This window comes from Prosopis cineraria, unplaced genomic scaffold (genome assembly GCF_029017545.1).
Source record: "Prosopis cineraria cultivar Desert tree isolate PC_DT_omini unplaced genomic scaffold, ASM2901754v1 PC2, whole genome shotgun sequence".
Lineage (NCBI taxonomy): Eukaryota > Viridiplantae > Streptophyta > Magnoliopsida > Fabales > Fabaceae > Prosopis > Prosopis cineraria.
Window position 1 is genome coordinate 10442731 of NW_026555333.1, and position 17051 is coordinate 10459781.

At 33.8% G+C, this 17051-nt stretch overlaps 2 protein-coding genes across 4 annotated transcripts; one reads left to right on the top strand and one right to left on the bottom strand.

Annotated features, from left to right (window-relative positions):
* Window positions 1-9915: 9915 nt before the first annotated feature.
* Window positions 9916-15825, bottom strand: LOC129303879 (uncharacterized). Of its 2 annotated transcripts, none has more exons than XR_008591550.1 (11): window positions 15610-15825; window positions 15492-15531; window positions 15338-15392; window positions 14884-14948; window positions 13451-14478; window positions 12964-13133; window positions 12226-12463; window positions 11567-11702; window positions 10898-10996; window positions 10688-10811; window positions 9916-10227 (listed from the first exon to the last, which is right to left on the bottom strand). XR_008591550.1 is itself a non-coding variant. In XM_054943433.1 (11 exons), the coding sequence occupies exons 1-11, from the start codon at window positions 15744-15746 to the stop codon at window positions 10150-10152; spliced, it is 2166 nt and encodes a 721-aa protein (XP_054799408.1). In that variant the 5' UTR covers window positions 15747-15823; the 3' UTR covers window positions 9916-10149. The 2 variants fall into 2 exon arrangements, 1 of the variants encoding a protein (XP_054799408.1); XM_054943433.1 differs by having other exon boundaries at window positions 10902-10996; window positions 15610-15823.
* Window positions 15826-16121: 296 nt separating this feature from the next.
* Window positions 16122-17051, top strand: LOC129303768 (uclacyanin-3-like). Of its 2 annotated transcripts, none has more exons than XR_008591535.1 (2): window positions 16122-16469; window positions 16550-17051. XR_008591535.1 is itself a non-coding variant. In XM_054943285.1 (2 exons), the coding sequence occupies exons 1-2, from the start codon at window positions 16143-16145 to the stop codon at window positions 16596-16598; spliced, it is 297 nt and encodes a 98-aa protein (XP_054799260.1). In that variant the 5' UTR covers window positions 16122-16142; the 3' UTR covers window positions 16599-17051. The 2 variants fall into 2 exon arrangements, 1 of the variants encoding a protein (XP_054799260.1); XM_054943285.1 differs by having other exon boundaries at window positions 16122-16390.

The following is a 17051-nucleotide window of genomic DNA, read 5'->3' on the forward strand; positions in this document are numbered from 1 at the left end:
ATCTCACTCTCAATAAAATACTAGTTAATTGTATTCAAACTAACACCATCTCTCCATACTTACCTTATTTAATAGAGTGTTTTACTTTACAATAAATATAAATTAATTTATTTACTATGGGTACTTAAAAAAACACATTAATTATACCTTGAAATACTAAAAATTTCTTATATTTTTTAAAATCAAACATCTCAAAAAATGCATTACATTATTAAATAGAAAGAGTAGGCATTAATATTATTATGGGAGAATGATGAGTAAGGATCCTGTAAGAACATTAATAATAAATTAGGAACTTTAATACTGAAATATGGTAGAAGAAGTACTGGAATTTGTGAACATCAGTGTTAAAAAATTTTAATTTGACATTAATATTCTTTTTTGTCATTCTCCCTATTATTGTTATAGCAGCTGTTAAAAAATTAAGGATAATTATTCTTATATATATATAACAAAAGAAGTAGCTAAAGCTACCTACATGAGATCTACACTAGCCATATGAGGCCAATCTTATGCTAACACTTCACGAAGTTCATGCGAGGATCAAACAAACACAAGAAAACTAAGAGTTGTAGATAGCCCATCTTTTGTAAGATCTAATATTTTATTGCAAGCATGACCAACACAACAAAGTTCAATACTCCAGTCCCTCTCAAGGAATTGTTTAACTTCCAAGATTAGGTTCAAATTAAAGCGTCCTTAGCTTGGTGGTGTTCTCATAGCTTCCAAGGCCTCTATGATCTAACATGATTTGCCTTGCCTTAGTGTCCCACACCATCTTTAATCCTAGGTAGAGCCCAGATCTTGACCTAAAGACAATTTGTAACATCCCAATTTTAATCCCTTAATTAATTAAACCTAATTAGGATAATTAAGTAAGTTGAGGTGGTGTATGGCCAAAGAGGTCTAATAATCAAATTTGATCATATTTTAGCCTAAATTATAGGTCTAATATCAAGTCAGGTCACTGGGCATTAAAAGAAAAAAAAATAAAGAGTGATATTGCTGTGTCACACACCACAGCATGGAGATCATCCATCGTGGCGCACAGACATTTTTGATATGAGGGAGGACCTTTTTGTGCCATGTATGTGGCGTATTGTGCATCCGCCGCAATGCATGGTTATTTTTTGTAGATATCAGTCATGAAAATGAAGTAGAAAAAAGAGAGGAGAAAAAAGAGAAAATGAAAAGATGCACCAAGCTCTGCTAAGATTTACTTGTGGACGACATTAAAAGTATTTTGGAGGCTATAAACATTCAAGGTAAGTACCACACTCATTAATCTCTCTATTTCTTCCAAATTTATGAGTTTATGGTTAGGGTTTGGTAGTGAAAGTGAATTTTCAATCCATAAGGGTTATGGGTTCAAATTTATTAACTCAAATGAAATTAATGGGAGTAGATTAGAGTATATAAACCTTATATAATGAATTTTTGGTGCATTGGGTTGTTGGGCACCATTAATATCCAAAAATTTCAATCAATATGGGTGGTTGGAAAAGTGTGATGCCATTAAAAGGAGTTTAATGACTCATTAATGTTATTGGAGACTAAAGATAGATAATAAATCTAATGGATAGATTCAAACTCTTGTAGAGTAGACTTTGGACAATTTAAAAGTAGAGATTGAGGGTTTAATGCTTGAATTGATAATATTAATAAAATTCAACTTGGTTGATTATAGTTTTGGCTCTTGGTCACCTATTTGGCTTAGAAATACAAGTTTGAAAGCTAATAAATTGAGGGGTAAACCTTTGACCTTTCAACGATTTGAGGTAATCGGTGAAACCCTACTTTAAGTAATTATATGTTAATTGATTGTTAAATGTGAATTGTGGATGTTACATGCATGGGATTGATTTTAATGTGAAACCATGTATTAGTTTCAATGAGCGTATGAAAATTTGAATGTGCATAATGCTATTTTTAGCTTGAAATGCAAAATGTGAAGTCAAGAGGATTTTCAAACTATGAATATGCTTATGCTTTTGAAAAATGAATGTGACGTTATGCAGAGGTAATTATGTGTTAATGATAAGTGGATTTTGAGATAAGCGAAATAATGTTGAGAAAATGATGAGAATACATACTTAAGTAGTGCGCGGTCGTGAGCCCAACATGATTGTTGTGATAATGACTAAATAAAAATGAAAATGAAAATGTGAAAAAGAGTGAGTATTGATTATGACATGATTAGTAGTGAGAGTTCTCTAGGGATTGGGAGTAGAGAAAAATCTATATGGTATTTAGGCTGCCCTCCGGTACATGAGAATATAACTTTGTCTCACAGTTTATTAAAGAATTAGAACCTAGCTATCTCCATAACCTAAGGTATGAGACACCTCAAAGATTTGAGAATGGGAGAAACCACGGTCTGAGAGTGAGTCATGTGATCCTTGACCGGGTCACACCTCACAATTGGTAAGCTTGAATAGTCCAGTCACATAGACAAAGCCCTAATTAATATTGTAGCCCACAGTTTTAGTCTGAGAAAATAAGGAGGATATAAGGTTGGTTGATCATTGCCCATACAAATATATGACGTGTCACATATGTTGAGTTGTGGCAAGTTGTGTGAATAATGGGTTATGTTACATATCAGAGAATATGGTGACAATGCACCTAGTATATGTGGGATAAAAAAGTTATTATATGAAAATGCTGAGTTATAATATGTGTGAGTATGTTTTAAGTACTTGGCTTCATATGCATGTACTTGTTTTATAATTAATATATAACTGCATAAGGTAGATTTTACCTTGGTTACTGAGTAGCTAGACTCACCCCTTTCATTTAACACTTTTCAGGCTCTAGCTTTGGTGTTGAGAGGGAGAAGACTCAGGAGGCTAAAAATTATCATATTCCTACTGTATGCCTCTAGTTTAGATTTATTTGTGTAATAGTATATGTTTGCCAATTCTAGGTTGCATGCCATTACACTTGCACTATTTTATTGTTGAAAATGTCTGATTTGTATTTTAAATTGGGCCTTAGGCATTTGTGTATATTGAAATATCTACATTTATAGGGCCAAAATACTAGTGCAAGTATAAAAATGATGAATTGAACATGTTTTGATTGGATTAGGTGTAATGCAATGCCAATTTGCCCCCTCTATTTTTGGTAAAAAGGGGTTAAGGAGTGAATTTTCATTATACTATGGTTTAAACTTGGGTGACATGTTGTACTTGTAGTCCTAAACTAATGGACATAGTTTAAATGTTAGAAAAGGCTTTTAGCAATTGTTGAGGGTTTTGAAAACCCATTTTGAGTGAAAGTTATGAAAAGTGGTTAAGAACATGTTTTGGCGTCCAACTTCCTAGTATGATTTATTTTAAAAGTGAAACCCATGTCATTAGCTAGTTCATATAAAGAGCTTTCCGTAGACACCTAAATCACATCATTCGAACATCAAATGGAGAATCGGGACGCGTCAAAATTTCCTCAATTTTGCTGTCAAATGACAACAAAATCTGCTGAATTTTCATGTAACACGCCACGGCGCATGGCTTTTGAGTAGCAGCGTGTTGCACAAAGAGCAACACTCCACGACACATTGTCCTATCACGCAGCAAAAGAGTTTTTTTTTTCATTTGTTTTCAATTTTGTATACTTCTCTGAGACATCTTATACTTTCGTATCTTATTTTTACTCTAATATAAGAAGCTATGATAGTTTGAACTCATTTTGATTTTGAAAAACTTGAGATTCCTTGCTTTTAAATTAAACCTTGGTAATCATTCTTTGAGTTAATACTATGACTACCATGAATTATATTGGTTAATAGTTTTTAGTGGAGTGAGAATTTATACAATTTGTTCAATCAACTTTGCTAGTGAAACTATCAAGGAATTGGACTCTAATGTCTCGTGACAAATGAGTCCACGCCAGGTTTATTAGTAGAAAGCAAACTATAAGCAGGTTTGTCCAAAAATAAGCCATTCTTCTCTCCTCGCCATCGGGCATTACTATTATTATCAAAAAATTCAAGAGATGGCACCTTATTCCAAGTAGATTTAATCCTAGACCATATATTAGACCCAGGGCATTTTGCATTAATTCTTGGAATTAAATCATCCCCATTATTATATTTTCTTTGCATGACCTTGACTTGAAAATCATCAAGCTAGAGTCTCTAGCCAAGTTTCATAGGAAAAGCCTTATTTTGATTGAAGGCATGCCGAAGCCTTAGCCCACCATGTGTCTCTGGCTTGCAGATTTCATCCCAAACTACCAAATGCATTCGGTGACGATCTTCATTATTACCCCTGCCTTCGCATTCTTCACGCTATCGTCTTCCTCATCATGCTTCATTAAAAACCCCTACCCACTCAAGGAGAGTAATTTGTCCTTGAAAGTTGCAAACGCTAGCTGCGCCCCTAAGCTCTTCCTTTTCCTTCTTCTTACCCTCTCCTCGCTTATTGGCCTTACCTCCAGTAAACACTATTGGTTCATGGAGAGCCGACCCAATACCACCTTTGGCACATTTTCTTCCTTTGCCACGATCCCCTATTTCTTTTATTGGTTCCCAAATGCAGCTCGTCTCTTATCATCTTCACCGTGTTAATTACATTTTGAAGATCCTATCCAAAAACCACTTATATTGAAAATTTTAGAAATTTAGTTTTTTGTATAGTGCCCAATCTTAAACTTGTCTCCTGTTGAGTTGAGAAAAACACGAACTTGACTCTTTTGAGTGAAAGTTTTGCCATTATAATCATTGCATCCTCAAAGCTGAAACTTAAAATCTCTAATTAGATAATACAAACCCTTTATCAGTTGAGTTAATCATCCAATGATTAATCTATGTTCTTAAGACAAATTGAGTTTATATTTTCTAATTGACAATAATAATACATTTTACTTTCCATAAAAAGAATACATTTTATTTTTTAGCTAATAGTATTTTAATTATTTTTCTTTTTACTCATTTTTCCATTCAATCAGTATAAAATAAAACAACATTATTTTTCTATTGGCTTGCTTTCGTACGTACGTACGTACATACATACATACATACATACATATATATCCTGTGTTTTGCAACTAGTAGTAATCTAGTATAACAAAAAGGGCTATTTATATATATATTTCCCGTGTTTTGCAACTTGTAGGAATCTATATAACAAAAAGGGATATTTAATACGAAAAGTATGGAGTGACGATTCCAGACAATGACAATGTTTTGCCATACAAACTAATGATGCTAGGCACGGGTTGGTTTGATAGCGAGAAAAATTATATTCCTTTTATTTAAAAATATAAAATATTCTTAATGAACTCTCATCATTTAATAATATAATTATTTATTTTTAAATTAAATTTATTTTTTTATATTTATCTCTATTAAATACCCTACAATAAATATAAAATTATTATCAATATGGGCATTTTAAAAAAAATAATAATTATGCCTCAAAAGACTAAAAATGTATTATATTTTTGAACATTCAACTCCTCAAAAAATATTTTACATTTTTTGATGGAGGGAGTAATGAATATTTCTGTGGTATGAGTTTTCATCTACATAATATTATAATAATTATTTATAGTATAAAATTGAAAATAAAAATAAATTATACTAATAATAATGGTGAATCGCTCACTCATCCATGACACTTGATGCAATATAAAAAATAGAGAAAATATAAAATTTAGTTTTTGTATTTTGTTATAAGTTTCTACACTTTTTTTAATATTTTGAGTATCTATACTTTCATTTTTAATGTTTTTCATTCATTTAAGATTCTTATATTTTATTCATTTTGATCATTTAAAGATTTAAAATATTAAAAAATAAAAGTGTAATGATTTAAAATATTTAAAAAATTGTTAGAATATATAACATTAAAATATAAAAATTAAAAATTATGTTTTTCTACAAAATAAGAAGGCATGGACAATAGAACAGTGAGTTGGCGAATAATGTAATTTAACAATAAAAGAAAAAAAAAGTTTTCCTTAGTGCGGAGATTTTTTTTTTTTTTTTAAACCAAAACTTAGTGCGGAGATTGAAAATCTCTGTTGCACATCTGCGAAATGGAGAAATGCGAGGCTCGCACACACGTGATGGGATGCCTTATTCTGACACCCCACCGAAAAAATTAATGTGGCTTGGTACCGTATCTTTTTTTTACCCCCAATCATTAAATATCGAAATTGGCCTCCACTTGCGGATAAACATGCACTAATCGTCCTGGTGTTCTTTGAGCACTGTTCCCTTCACCGTCGGCTTCATTAGAATATTGCACATAGGTCCCTCCTCCCATGTCAAATTTTACCTATTAAGGATTAATTATGTTTTATAGAGTAATTTAAGCTATTTGGTTAAAGACCCTAAATCAGATCCATGATCTTCACCGCCTAAAATAGTGGAAAACAAGGGTGTTCATTAAGCGGGTTCATGATCCAAGTGGCAGAACTGTGAAACAAGCATGCATGGCGACATTCAAAGTGATGTGATGAGAAATAAACGGCAATAATAAATGGCCCGTCACTTTCCAATGCCAAAATTGACCCTTCAAGAGTTACTATTTGGAGCCCCCACAGATATCCAGCTCACACCACATTGAATCCAAGGGAAATGGGTGGAAAGGGCCAAATAACATCATATTTTAGTAAAGAGACCGCATTTTGGCAAATCATGTCTAAACGTGAAAAGATTAAACTATGCCCTGAGTAAAATATGAAAAAAAATGTCAACGTCAGGACGTGTGCTCAAGTTTTAAAAAAATTCAATAAAATATGAAATACTCATAGAAAAATTAATTATTTAATTTTTATAATTTTAATTTAATTATAATTTAATACTCAAATATTGATTCATTTTAACTCAGTATTTATAATTTTAATTTGTTTATAATTTAATTCTTAAATTTTAATTATAATAACTCCATTCATATAATTTTAATTATTTAAAATATTTTACATGTTAGTAGAATAATTTAGCAATTATCTAAATACTTTACGCGAAAACTTAAATGTCCTATTCTTAAAAATGATGTCACTCGAGGAAATTCGAATGAATGTCTTATATTATCTTCCTAAACCTATACACAATTTCAAATTCATATTCTTTGCATGTTTTATTAAAAGGATAATTTAATCTGTTTACAAAAAAAAAAGGTAATTTAATGTTTCATATTTAAAAACAATTTCTCTTAAAAATCATGCTCCCTTAAAATGTTTAATTCTAACAAGGTCCTTTTACCCAAATATTTTCGTCATGGCTCATGTGGTCCTTCTCCCCTGGCCAGGCCTGCACCTAGGACCCTCCCTACCTCTTTAAAAAAATTTCCCGCGGACCCTCTCTACCTGTGAAAGCGAGTGGAATAGCTTTCACTAGTTTATTTGGTTGGAGAGTTGGAGGGACATAAATGAAAATTTTTAATGAATTTGATGTAAAAAAATTGGAAATATGCTAGTAAATAAAATAACCTAAATGCTGCACCGTAAGAATTATTTCTGCAAATGTTATATCAAAAATCATTCCAACCATAAACAAGTTTACATGTGTGAAAAGCTCGTTGACACTAAGAATATTTTGTAGTCAGAAAATCTGGCATTTAATTTTTGTTTAATAAAAGTCAAATCATTTATTTAGTAAATGAGTTCAACTTTTTTAACTGGTAAAACATAATGTTCATTGTGAATATGCGACCTGTCCCTAAGAGAATCTTCCTACATGCCTCCCTTTCCTTGTTTTTACTACATACTAATTATTTATCTACTCGACCATCAATTAAAAATAAAAATATAGGAGAACAAAAATTTTAAAATTTTAATCAATTTTATTACAATTATCTTCATCATATTCTTTTTCAATTCACCCACTCTTATTCAATTTGAACTATTTATATCTTTATTTAATGATCCCACACTATTTTTAACTACATATAATACTTTTACTTTTGAATATGGTAGACCATCAAACGAAGCATTTGTCTCCCCTCATAGTCAAATTTTTTATTTGAATCAAATGAAGCATATACTATGTTATTGTTGTTGTATGCTCCCTTATTCTTGAGATTCAAATGTTTTCATTTACCCATGCAATTAGTATATTTAAATTAAATTAAGGTGATTCAACTAAAGAAATTGACTATCAATGGATGAATATATGCTAGATTTGATAGTCTATCATGTTCAAAAATAGAAGTGTTATATTCAACAAAATATAGTGCAGGGTTATTAAACAAAGATATGAATGATCCAAATTGAGTAGGATTGGGAGATATAAAAGGAAGTGGTGATAATAATGAGAATAACATGTAATGAAATTGATTAAAATTTTGAAACTCTTATTTTTTTATATTTTTATTTTTAATTGATAGTTAGGTAGATAAATAGCTATGAATGGGAAAGAGAAAGCATGCTTGGAGATTCTCACACGGACGAATTACATAGTCACAGTGAATATCATGTCTTAATAGTAAAAAAAAAAAGGTTAAACTCATTCACCAAGTGAATGATTTAACTTTTCATTAAAAAGTAATAAATGTTAGATCTTCTGACTATAAAATTATTCTTTGTGTGAATGAGTTCTTCATAAATATAAACTCATTTTTTTGGTATAATATTTAGATAAATACTTCCCACGGGACATCATTTAGATAATTTTGTTTACTCATCATAGCATATTGGTAGAGCCTAAAATTGGAGGAGTAAGATTAAAACCTTTTAATTTAGTTTTTGTAGCGTTTTTTTCATGAAAAGTTTTTATAGCTTTTTTATCTAACATATTCTCTTTATTAAAATTTTATAATTCAGTTATTATTATTTTTAAATTGAACTCATTAAAATCTTATCTCTCTTCCATTTCCCTCCAATCAAATAGGAGTAAATGACTATATTATAAAACCATTGATAAACTTGTTCAATTTATGCCCGTGCATTTTCATCCTGTGCCCTTTTCAAATAACCCCTTAAAATGTTGGTTGCAAATAAAAACATCTTAAAAGATCTAACAGTGCAAGCCGTTAATTTCAACACTCCCTATTGCTGTGCACTTAATTGTAGAAGACTTGCATATTTGTTGTCAGCTGAAAATACGATTTAAAAAATCGGATAACTTGTCCTGGATAAAGATAGATGGTAAAAGTATGATATATTCAATCACTCCTAAAATAACACAAAAACCGTTAATAAAGCATATCCAAACCAGCATTTGTCCATTTGATAACTTCACCTGGAAGAACAGCCCATCCGAGGCAAGAGTTATTTACTCCTTATAGTCGGCCAATTACTCCATTTTGTTTTTCACTACCAACCACAGAAACTTTCGAATATTTCTATGAATTATTGAATCTTGCATGTTTCGCTGACAAGATAATTTGAAGCGCTATATTTTATGCAACCTTGCTGAGGCTAGGAACCTAGCAAGTGCAAGGTACAGCGTAAGGAAGGTCAGATTCAAGAGTAATTTGTATAGCCACTGAGGCTAGGCAAGTCTGGTCCTCGTGCTACGTGTACGTGTCAGTGGCTGGCTTCAGTTTTCAACTCCCACCCACGAGTTGGCTTGGATCTTCTAATTGAGAAATTGCAAATTCATTTTTTGGACGTTTCCAGCAAGCTCAATCCTGTTCTCCCCGTGAGGCACTGAGACTTCCAAAAATCTAATCACGCCTCACAAGTTCGGTCCGATCAATCACTATTGTTCTCTTTATTTATAGGCTTACATAAAGATTAAGATGGTAGCCTATGCCTTTCACATGCAGTCTTTCTGAAATAACGAAATGGAAAGTCTTTAGGGCTCTTTGTTCAATTGATCTGGATCTAATTCATAGCTTCAGATTCCTATTTCCCTCTTCAACTCTCATTTCTTCAAGATCCGGTGAATCTGTTTTCAAAGGTCGGTGGTCAATCAAATCGCTACCTAAATTTATCAGTGGTCACTGGATCATAGCTTGATACTAAACCGAAGAAAAATACTTGCTAAATTAGGCACGATGTAACACCTTAAGTGTGCTCACACAAGATAAATCAGGGCATCTATTGTCGTCATTTACAGAAAGAGCGACAAAAAACATGTATTGAACTCCTCAGCTGCAACTTCAAAATAATCTGGGCTAATCAAAATGTTTTTCCCACTATGGAGCATAGTATTGCTCATGCGATGAAAAAGAACCAGAAGAGGAGTTGTATAACTCAGCACCCTCCAACTGTTGTATCACTGAAGTAGGCAGTAACTGCTTTTAGTTTACCATTCAGAAAGACTTTCTCCACCTGAGATCAGAATCGCAAATGAGAATTAATTCACCAAGTTAAATGCATAATATGTTAAGTGTCAAAAAACTATGGCAAATATAATAGTTAACCTTAAAGACAAGAAAACAACATAGCAAACTCCGGTCACTAGTTTGCTTCATGAAAGAAAGACGCCATTTAGAAACTTGATTCTTTTTCTCCCTTTTGTTATACGGATAAAACCGTCTATACTTCCCCCATTTCACGTCTTTCCCTCAAATTTTTAGTCCTGGTTATTTAAAGTAAGATTCGTGCGATTTCCAGCCAAGCACAAGTTTACAGTCATTAGATATATAAAAATTGGACTAACATTACTGTATAATCCATATTCATCTCATAAAATATGCACTTCTTTTAAAAAAAAAAAATCTTCAGTAAAATCTAATTCTTTCAAATTTCAGACAATAACATACTAATTAAAAAAGGAGTGGAGCAATACTTCTAGTGACCATGGAGGACAGGCGGATAGAGATAATTCTGCTAATTGGTTCAAGTCAACATTTCTTGGCAGGAACATGACAACTCTAGATGCAATTTCCTTTGCAACTCTGAAGAGAACATATCTGCACATCAGAAGTATTAAGTTAAAATAATCATGAGAACTAAAACTATCTAATCTATCTGAAAAGATAAAAAAATGATAGTCTACCAACCCATCATGTGGTTTGAGCATCGTCTTCATGTCATAAGTCATAACTTTAGCATAATCAGGTCCCCCCCAAGGAGGAGACAAGAAAACAGTATCAGCCTGCAGGACAAGCATAAGATATAAACACACATTGCTGATTAGATTACGAGTAATAAACAGGAAAAGAACTATGTATAACAATGTCTAAACTGCAGTTTGTCATGGATAGAAGTGCATGAATTGTGTATAATGCCAAAGTAAGCCTACTCACTTCTTTCTTAAACAGATTCCATTTCAGATGGTTAAGGAAGGCTCCTTAGCAATCCTCCCCCAATTTCCACACTTCCTTTACTAAGATGCCCAGTTTTTAACTTTTATAATTTGATATATACATATATATATATATATATCTGCTGTCACTCCAATTGTCAGCAGCTGATATTGTAAAGTACAGAATGGCACTAGGCAATGATTGATACTCTTAAAGTACAGGAATGGAGCATGGTTTAAATTCTTATAATGAAAAGGACCAAGTCATAATTTTATTGCTGCTTGTCTTCAATATCTCTTTTGATCACATTCAAAACATACCAAAGGTAAGCAGCCTAACTTCACTAGTGATTTTGACCAGCCCGCACAAGCTAGAAAAGATACAACAAGTGCAAAATAGTCATCTATCAACTTTAGTACCTTTAACTTGGGTGCCAAAAGGAAAAAGTCTCCAATAATGAAGTCAATTTGATCACCCACCCCATAGATGGCAGCATTATGCCTTGCATAATCAATCTTCCTCGGATCAATATCAATTGCTATCACCTGTCCACACCTGTAAGTATAATATCAAATAATAAATTTCCATTTACAGAAATCAAATACCACTCAAAGGAAATAAACAAAAATTATCAGGAAGTGCCAAAAGCATTGGGCGATTACAAGATAAAATCTAGAAAACAAACAAAATTTTCTAGCATTTGAAAGGCTAAAGGTTCTCCCTATCCAAATGATTTCTTTCCTCTCTTCTCACTCTTATCTCCAAGCTTTTAAACCTGGACAATGACATTTTTCTCTCCTATCTATTCATCTCCCACACTCATGTACCATATGACAAGTTAGTTATGCATGGGACACCTCATCATTCCTCTCACTGCTCTACCTCCCCAACTTTCCCTTCCTTTTTTCTGCTATATATTGGGTTGCGGTCCAATGGACATGGACCATCATATATTTTTTTATTCATAGAAAACTATAGTCCTATAAATTTGGAAAATACAGACAGGAAAAGCTACCTGCCAAAATCTACACAAACTGAACTATATCTATTGGGCAGCATGTGACTATTCGGTACTCACCTTTGCGCAACTGCAAATTGGATGGCATTTCCACCAACACCTGTGAAACAATCAATTATGGTACCACAAGCACAACGTAATGCATGATGCTGAGCAATAGGCTCTGGAGTGACAGAAAACCATCCTTCCTCATCCATTTTTATACCATGATCAAATCTAGAAAATAAACTATATCTCTGATGCCAATATTTTCCAATGGCAGCAGAATACTCTTCATGCAATTCTTGAAATTGGCGATCTGCAAAATGAAAAATCAGCATTTTAAATAAGCAGCAACAACTAACAACTTATTACAACTGCTGGAAGACTTCAATTAATACAATTGGCTATATTGTTCCCATCAAGGTAGGAAGCAAAACATATTTAAAAGCATTAATGTCTGAAGGCACAGAACTCCCAGAAATTAGTTTTAATCAATCAATCAAGCATCTATCTTTGGTTCATCTTTGACTAGCATTCCCCAGAGAAACATGTGCCATAAAGCAGCACTCAAGAACACTCTCTATCCAAGAATGACTTTGCATGCATACATGTACAAGACAGAGAAAAGAATTATCTGTACATGGTCTAGATGCTATAACTTGCATCATAAAATCGCATGGCAATAACTCCATGCATCTAGTTTCTCAGCATTTGACTCCAGAAAAGCATTATTAAGAAAATTGGAGCCATCGAGTTGGGGGAGATTAAGAATCAGCAAAGTTATCACAGAAGCTAGGTGAAAATAATGTAACTTACCTTTAGTTTCATTGTACAATCTTCTCCGTCTTGGTTTTCTTTTCACTTTCATTTCCTGTATTTTCATGGAAGGGTCAGATTTAGCATGCAACCCACTCATAACAGGAACAGTGATATCCATGCATGTGTCATTACCCTCTGAAGTCGGTTTGATGCATCTTTCGTGAGAGCTGCAGGGCATGTCAAATATAAGAAGAGCATGAAGAATACAAAAATCAGAAAGCAGTTGAAAGAAGAACTTTCTAATAATTCCACTAACTACTACTTAGTAGTTAATAATTGAAGCGCTTTGTTAGCCTTGCAAATTAAATGAATTGTCCTGGAAATGTAAGTCTCATCAATCACATCAAGAAGTGATAAAGTATCCAGCATAACCTTACAAAGAAACCCTTGGACGATCAGAACATGATAGGATGATCATAACATGATAAATTAAGGTTCAAGCATTTACAGTCCTTATGCCAGGTTTAGGTATAAGATGTAATACCTGATGTTATAATCCAGGGAACCTAACATTGAGCAAAATGAAACTCCATCGTCACAGCTACTGCTTTCAATCAATTCAAAGGATTGGCCTTCACTCTGTACACTGATATCAGAGATCATATTGTCAGAAATAAATCCAATCTCAGGTGAACACAAATCTTGTTTAGCCAATTTCTCTATGATCAAAGTTTCCTCAAGGGGGTAAGTCTTGTTCTGAGAACCATGCTCCTCTGTTGCTGCTACAGTGGCACCCTTATCCATTTCCGTACAACCCCCAATTGCTAGATGTTCCATCCCTGGGGGTGGGTGCCACGTAGATACTTGTGTTCTGATATTATAAAAGTAGTTTCTCTCATAGAAAGCATCCCAATACACCCTCCATCGTCCAAGCTCACCTGAGTTGCTTGAGTCAGCAATCCGGTCAAATCCAATCTCTTCTGAACTCATAGGAAATGAATCTGATACATGAGTCATTGGCTGCAAAGTAGCACCGTCACCATTGCAAATGGTCTCATGTTCTGTATCTTTGCAAACAATTGATGAAACTTCAAAACATTCATTATCAGTCAACCGTTCACCATCTTCTATTCCGCCAAAGCTGACACCAGCAACTGTCAAACTGCCTTTACCTCCAGCAGAAGATCCAACAGGTGAACTTGATGCAGCTTTCAAATCATCACTTAAAAATATATTTCCAATTAATAAGTCACCATCCTGAGCACCATCAGTTACACCCTCTTTTTTGTCATCATCAATTTGCTCCCTGATAACAGCAGACAAAACACCAGTATAAATTGCTGCATTGTGACCTTCGCCAGAGACGCATTGAGAGTTATCAACACCAACAGAACCGTCACAATGACATGATTTGCTTTCACCCAGCATTGATATACATGATAAAGAATTGCTTGCATTATCATAATAAATGTCAGGAGATATAACCTCTACATTCACTCTGGAAAGTGCTTCATCTACTGGATTTTGATAACTACGTTTACCCTTTCTTTTGCCTTTTGGTTGTCCACTTCTCTGTAATAAGATAGTTCAGAGATATAATTCATAGCACCTTTGACAGCAATTAACTAATAGATAAAGACTATCATGCAAATGATAAAGGATGGTGAACAACAATGCCTATAATTAAAAATATTAGCGATAATTGTTACAAGAAGATTATAGCTGTTGATAGACACATGTGCATAACCGGCTCTCCTCAGTCTCTACCGCATGTATAGTTGAAATGTTCTCTGGAAAGTGCACTTGGATTGTAATTATGTTATGTTTGATAGTGAAGATCTCAGGCATTGAGTAACTTAAATACAGACTTACATCTTTGGCAGCATTTAAAATATCTAATTAAAAGAGAAATGCATACTTTTAAGGAAAGCATTACATCGGGAAGATTTAAGAACGTCTGTGAGCAACTAAGCATACCTCCTTATTTGTGTGAAAGGAAAGAGGAAGCCCCAATGCACTCATCTGCCTCGTAAATTCCATATCTTCAGAGAACGCCGGCAAAATAACATAAGATAATAATATCATTAGATACAGTTCCTGGCACAGTCAACCACATAAGCACTACAAAAAATAATGATAAATAAGGGCACCATATTTTTCTCGTAAAATAAAAGGCTTCTAGAAAAGTGTTTTCTGGCGATCATTATATAATGTTGTTTTGGAAAACAACCGCCAGTTTAAGAAGATTGACTTTCTTTTGACTGAATTTTTCTTTCTTTCTTTCATTTTTTTTTTCCTTTTTGTGAAGACTACTTCATCCATTCTCTGCTAAGAGGTGCAAAAAACTTGCTGGCAAATAACGATGTCATTCAAAAACTCCTACGACACAACTGAAATATTGGAAGTGCTAGAGAGAGGCAGAAACACTTGCCTTCGGTCGTAGGAACAAGGTGTAAGCCTTTGTCGTCATCAGCTTCAGCCGGTCTCTAGGTAAAACAAGTGTCATAAAACCAAGTGAACAAGAAATCAGATAACTAATACAAAAATTAGAAATATTCAGTTCGAAGACCGGCTAGAAAACTTACAGGGCGTTCGGCTGATGATGAAACCTGCGCGCCATCATCCCTGCAAATAAGGAGAAAGTTAAGCAGTAGAAGCAAAGGAGAAGATCTAGTTTATGAATGAGAAACAAAGGAGTGGCACCATAGGAAGACTTGGGTGAGCTTGAAGAGAGAACCAAGTGCTTTGACGGAAGGGCCATAGCATTCGGAATCGGCGGCGTCCATCCTGTAGTTCAGTGAGAGAAGACTCGGGTCATCGCTCGCAAAGACTCGGGTCATCCCTGGTTGATTTCCCGCTCCTCTCCCGCCGAGCGGACACTGCCTCTTTTGTGCCGGTGACTACATCACCATTCCGCTTATTTTTTAATTCATAATCATAAATCAAGATCATATTTATATATTTATATTGATATTTATATTATAATTAAATCATAAAAATTGTTAAAAAAACCTTTTTTTTAGAAGAGAAATTACTCCAAGAATCGAGGTAAATTTATAAACCAGATTAACTTTAATATCTACCTCTCTAATTAAAAAATATAAAATATTTTTAATTAAATTTTATTTTAATAAAAAAAATTTATTTTTAATTGGTAATAATATTTTTTTATATTTATTTTTATTTAACAAAAATTTTTACATGGGGAGTAAAATGAACGATATGAATGGACAAAAATGCCCCTCCGTTTTGAAAGGGAAAGGAAATTAGAGGACGGAAGGGGCGTCTCCCAGAAGCCATCACGAGACCTACTGGAATTGGAATCATCTTCAGGTTCACCAGTCCCAAACCCTTCACAGCCATCGCGTCCGTCATCCACTTCGGCTCGTTCTCTGCCTCCCACTTCAATACCTTTGGGTACCTCATCTTCGATCCGTATTCCTCCATCTCCTTCACTCCCGGTCGTACCCCTCCTCAGTATCCTGTAATTTGCGTGCCAAACATACGCGTATTGTGATTCATGTTTCTGTTTGGTGATGTTCACTATGTTCTTTATTCCCAATGTCAGATCTCCCTTGTTTTGAAATTTGGAGTTCTCTTTGATTCCTGTTAATCTCTTCACTAAATTGTTTTCGTCTCCCAGATCACCGCCAATGGATGGCCAGCCGTCATCGATGATTAAAAACTTCTGAGGGGTACCGCCAATAGCGAGAGTCTTGAGGCCGAACTCTACGCCTTCTTTGGTTACTTCCTGTTAAAACGCGTCCTCGGTACATGGGACTGAAATATATAGGTTTAAACCTTTTCCCCTCTATGCAATTCCCGCAGGTCTGGTTTATAGTTCTTTCTTTCTTTTTCTATTTCAATTGGATTTTTTGAGGTATTCTTATAGCAATAATTTTGGTATATGTGTCTTGTTGATGGATGAACCTGGGTATTGAAACCTTTTATCTGGAACTGAATTCTGCATGACTGTATTGATGTTCGTGTAATTCTGGATCGAGTAGATCTTGTGGTTTATCTGTTTGTAGAATGAGTTTTAAATTGGATTGTTTTATCCGTTTGTGGCTTTGGATTGGTGGACCTAGTTGGAGGTGCCATGGTTATTTTCGATAAACTAACCTGAGCTTGCAGGTTGAATTGTA

Excerpts from the sequence above, each read along its gene's own strand:
- LOC129303879 (XM_054943433.1), bottom strand. The coding sequence starts at position 15,746 with ATGACCCGAGTCTTTGCGAGCGATGACCCGAGTCTTCTCTCACTGAAC. Across the intron at positions 13,134-13,450 it reads TCCCTGGATTATAACATCAG|CTCTCACGAAAGATGCATCA; the intron begins GTATTACATCTT and ends CATGCCCTGCAG. Across the intron at positions 10,812-10,901 it reads ATGCTCAAACCACATGATGG|ATATGTTCTCTTCAGAGTTG; the intron begins GTTGGTAGACTA and ends TCTGATGTGCAG.
- LOC129303768 (XM_054943285.1), top strand. The coding sequence starts at position 16,143 with ATGCCCCTCCGTTTTGAAAGGGAAAGGAAATTAGAGGACGGAAGGGGC. Across the intron at positions 16,391-16,549 it reads GTACCCCTCCTCAGTATCCT|ATCACCGCCAATGGATGGCC; the intron begins GTAATTTGCGTG and ends TTCGTCTCCCAG.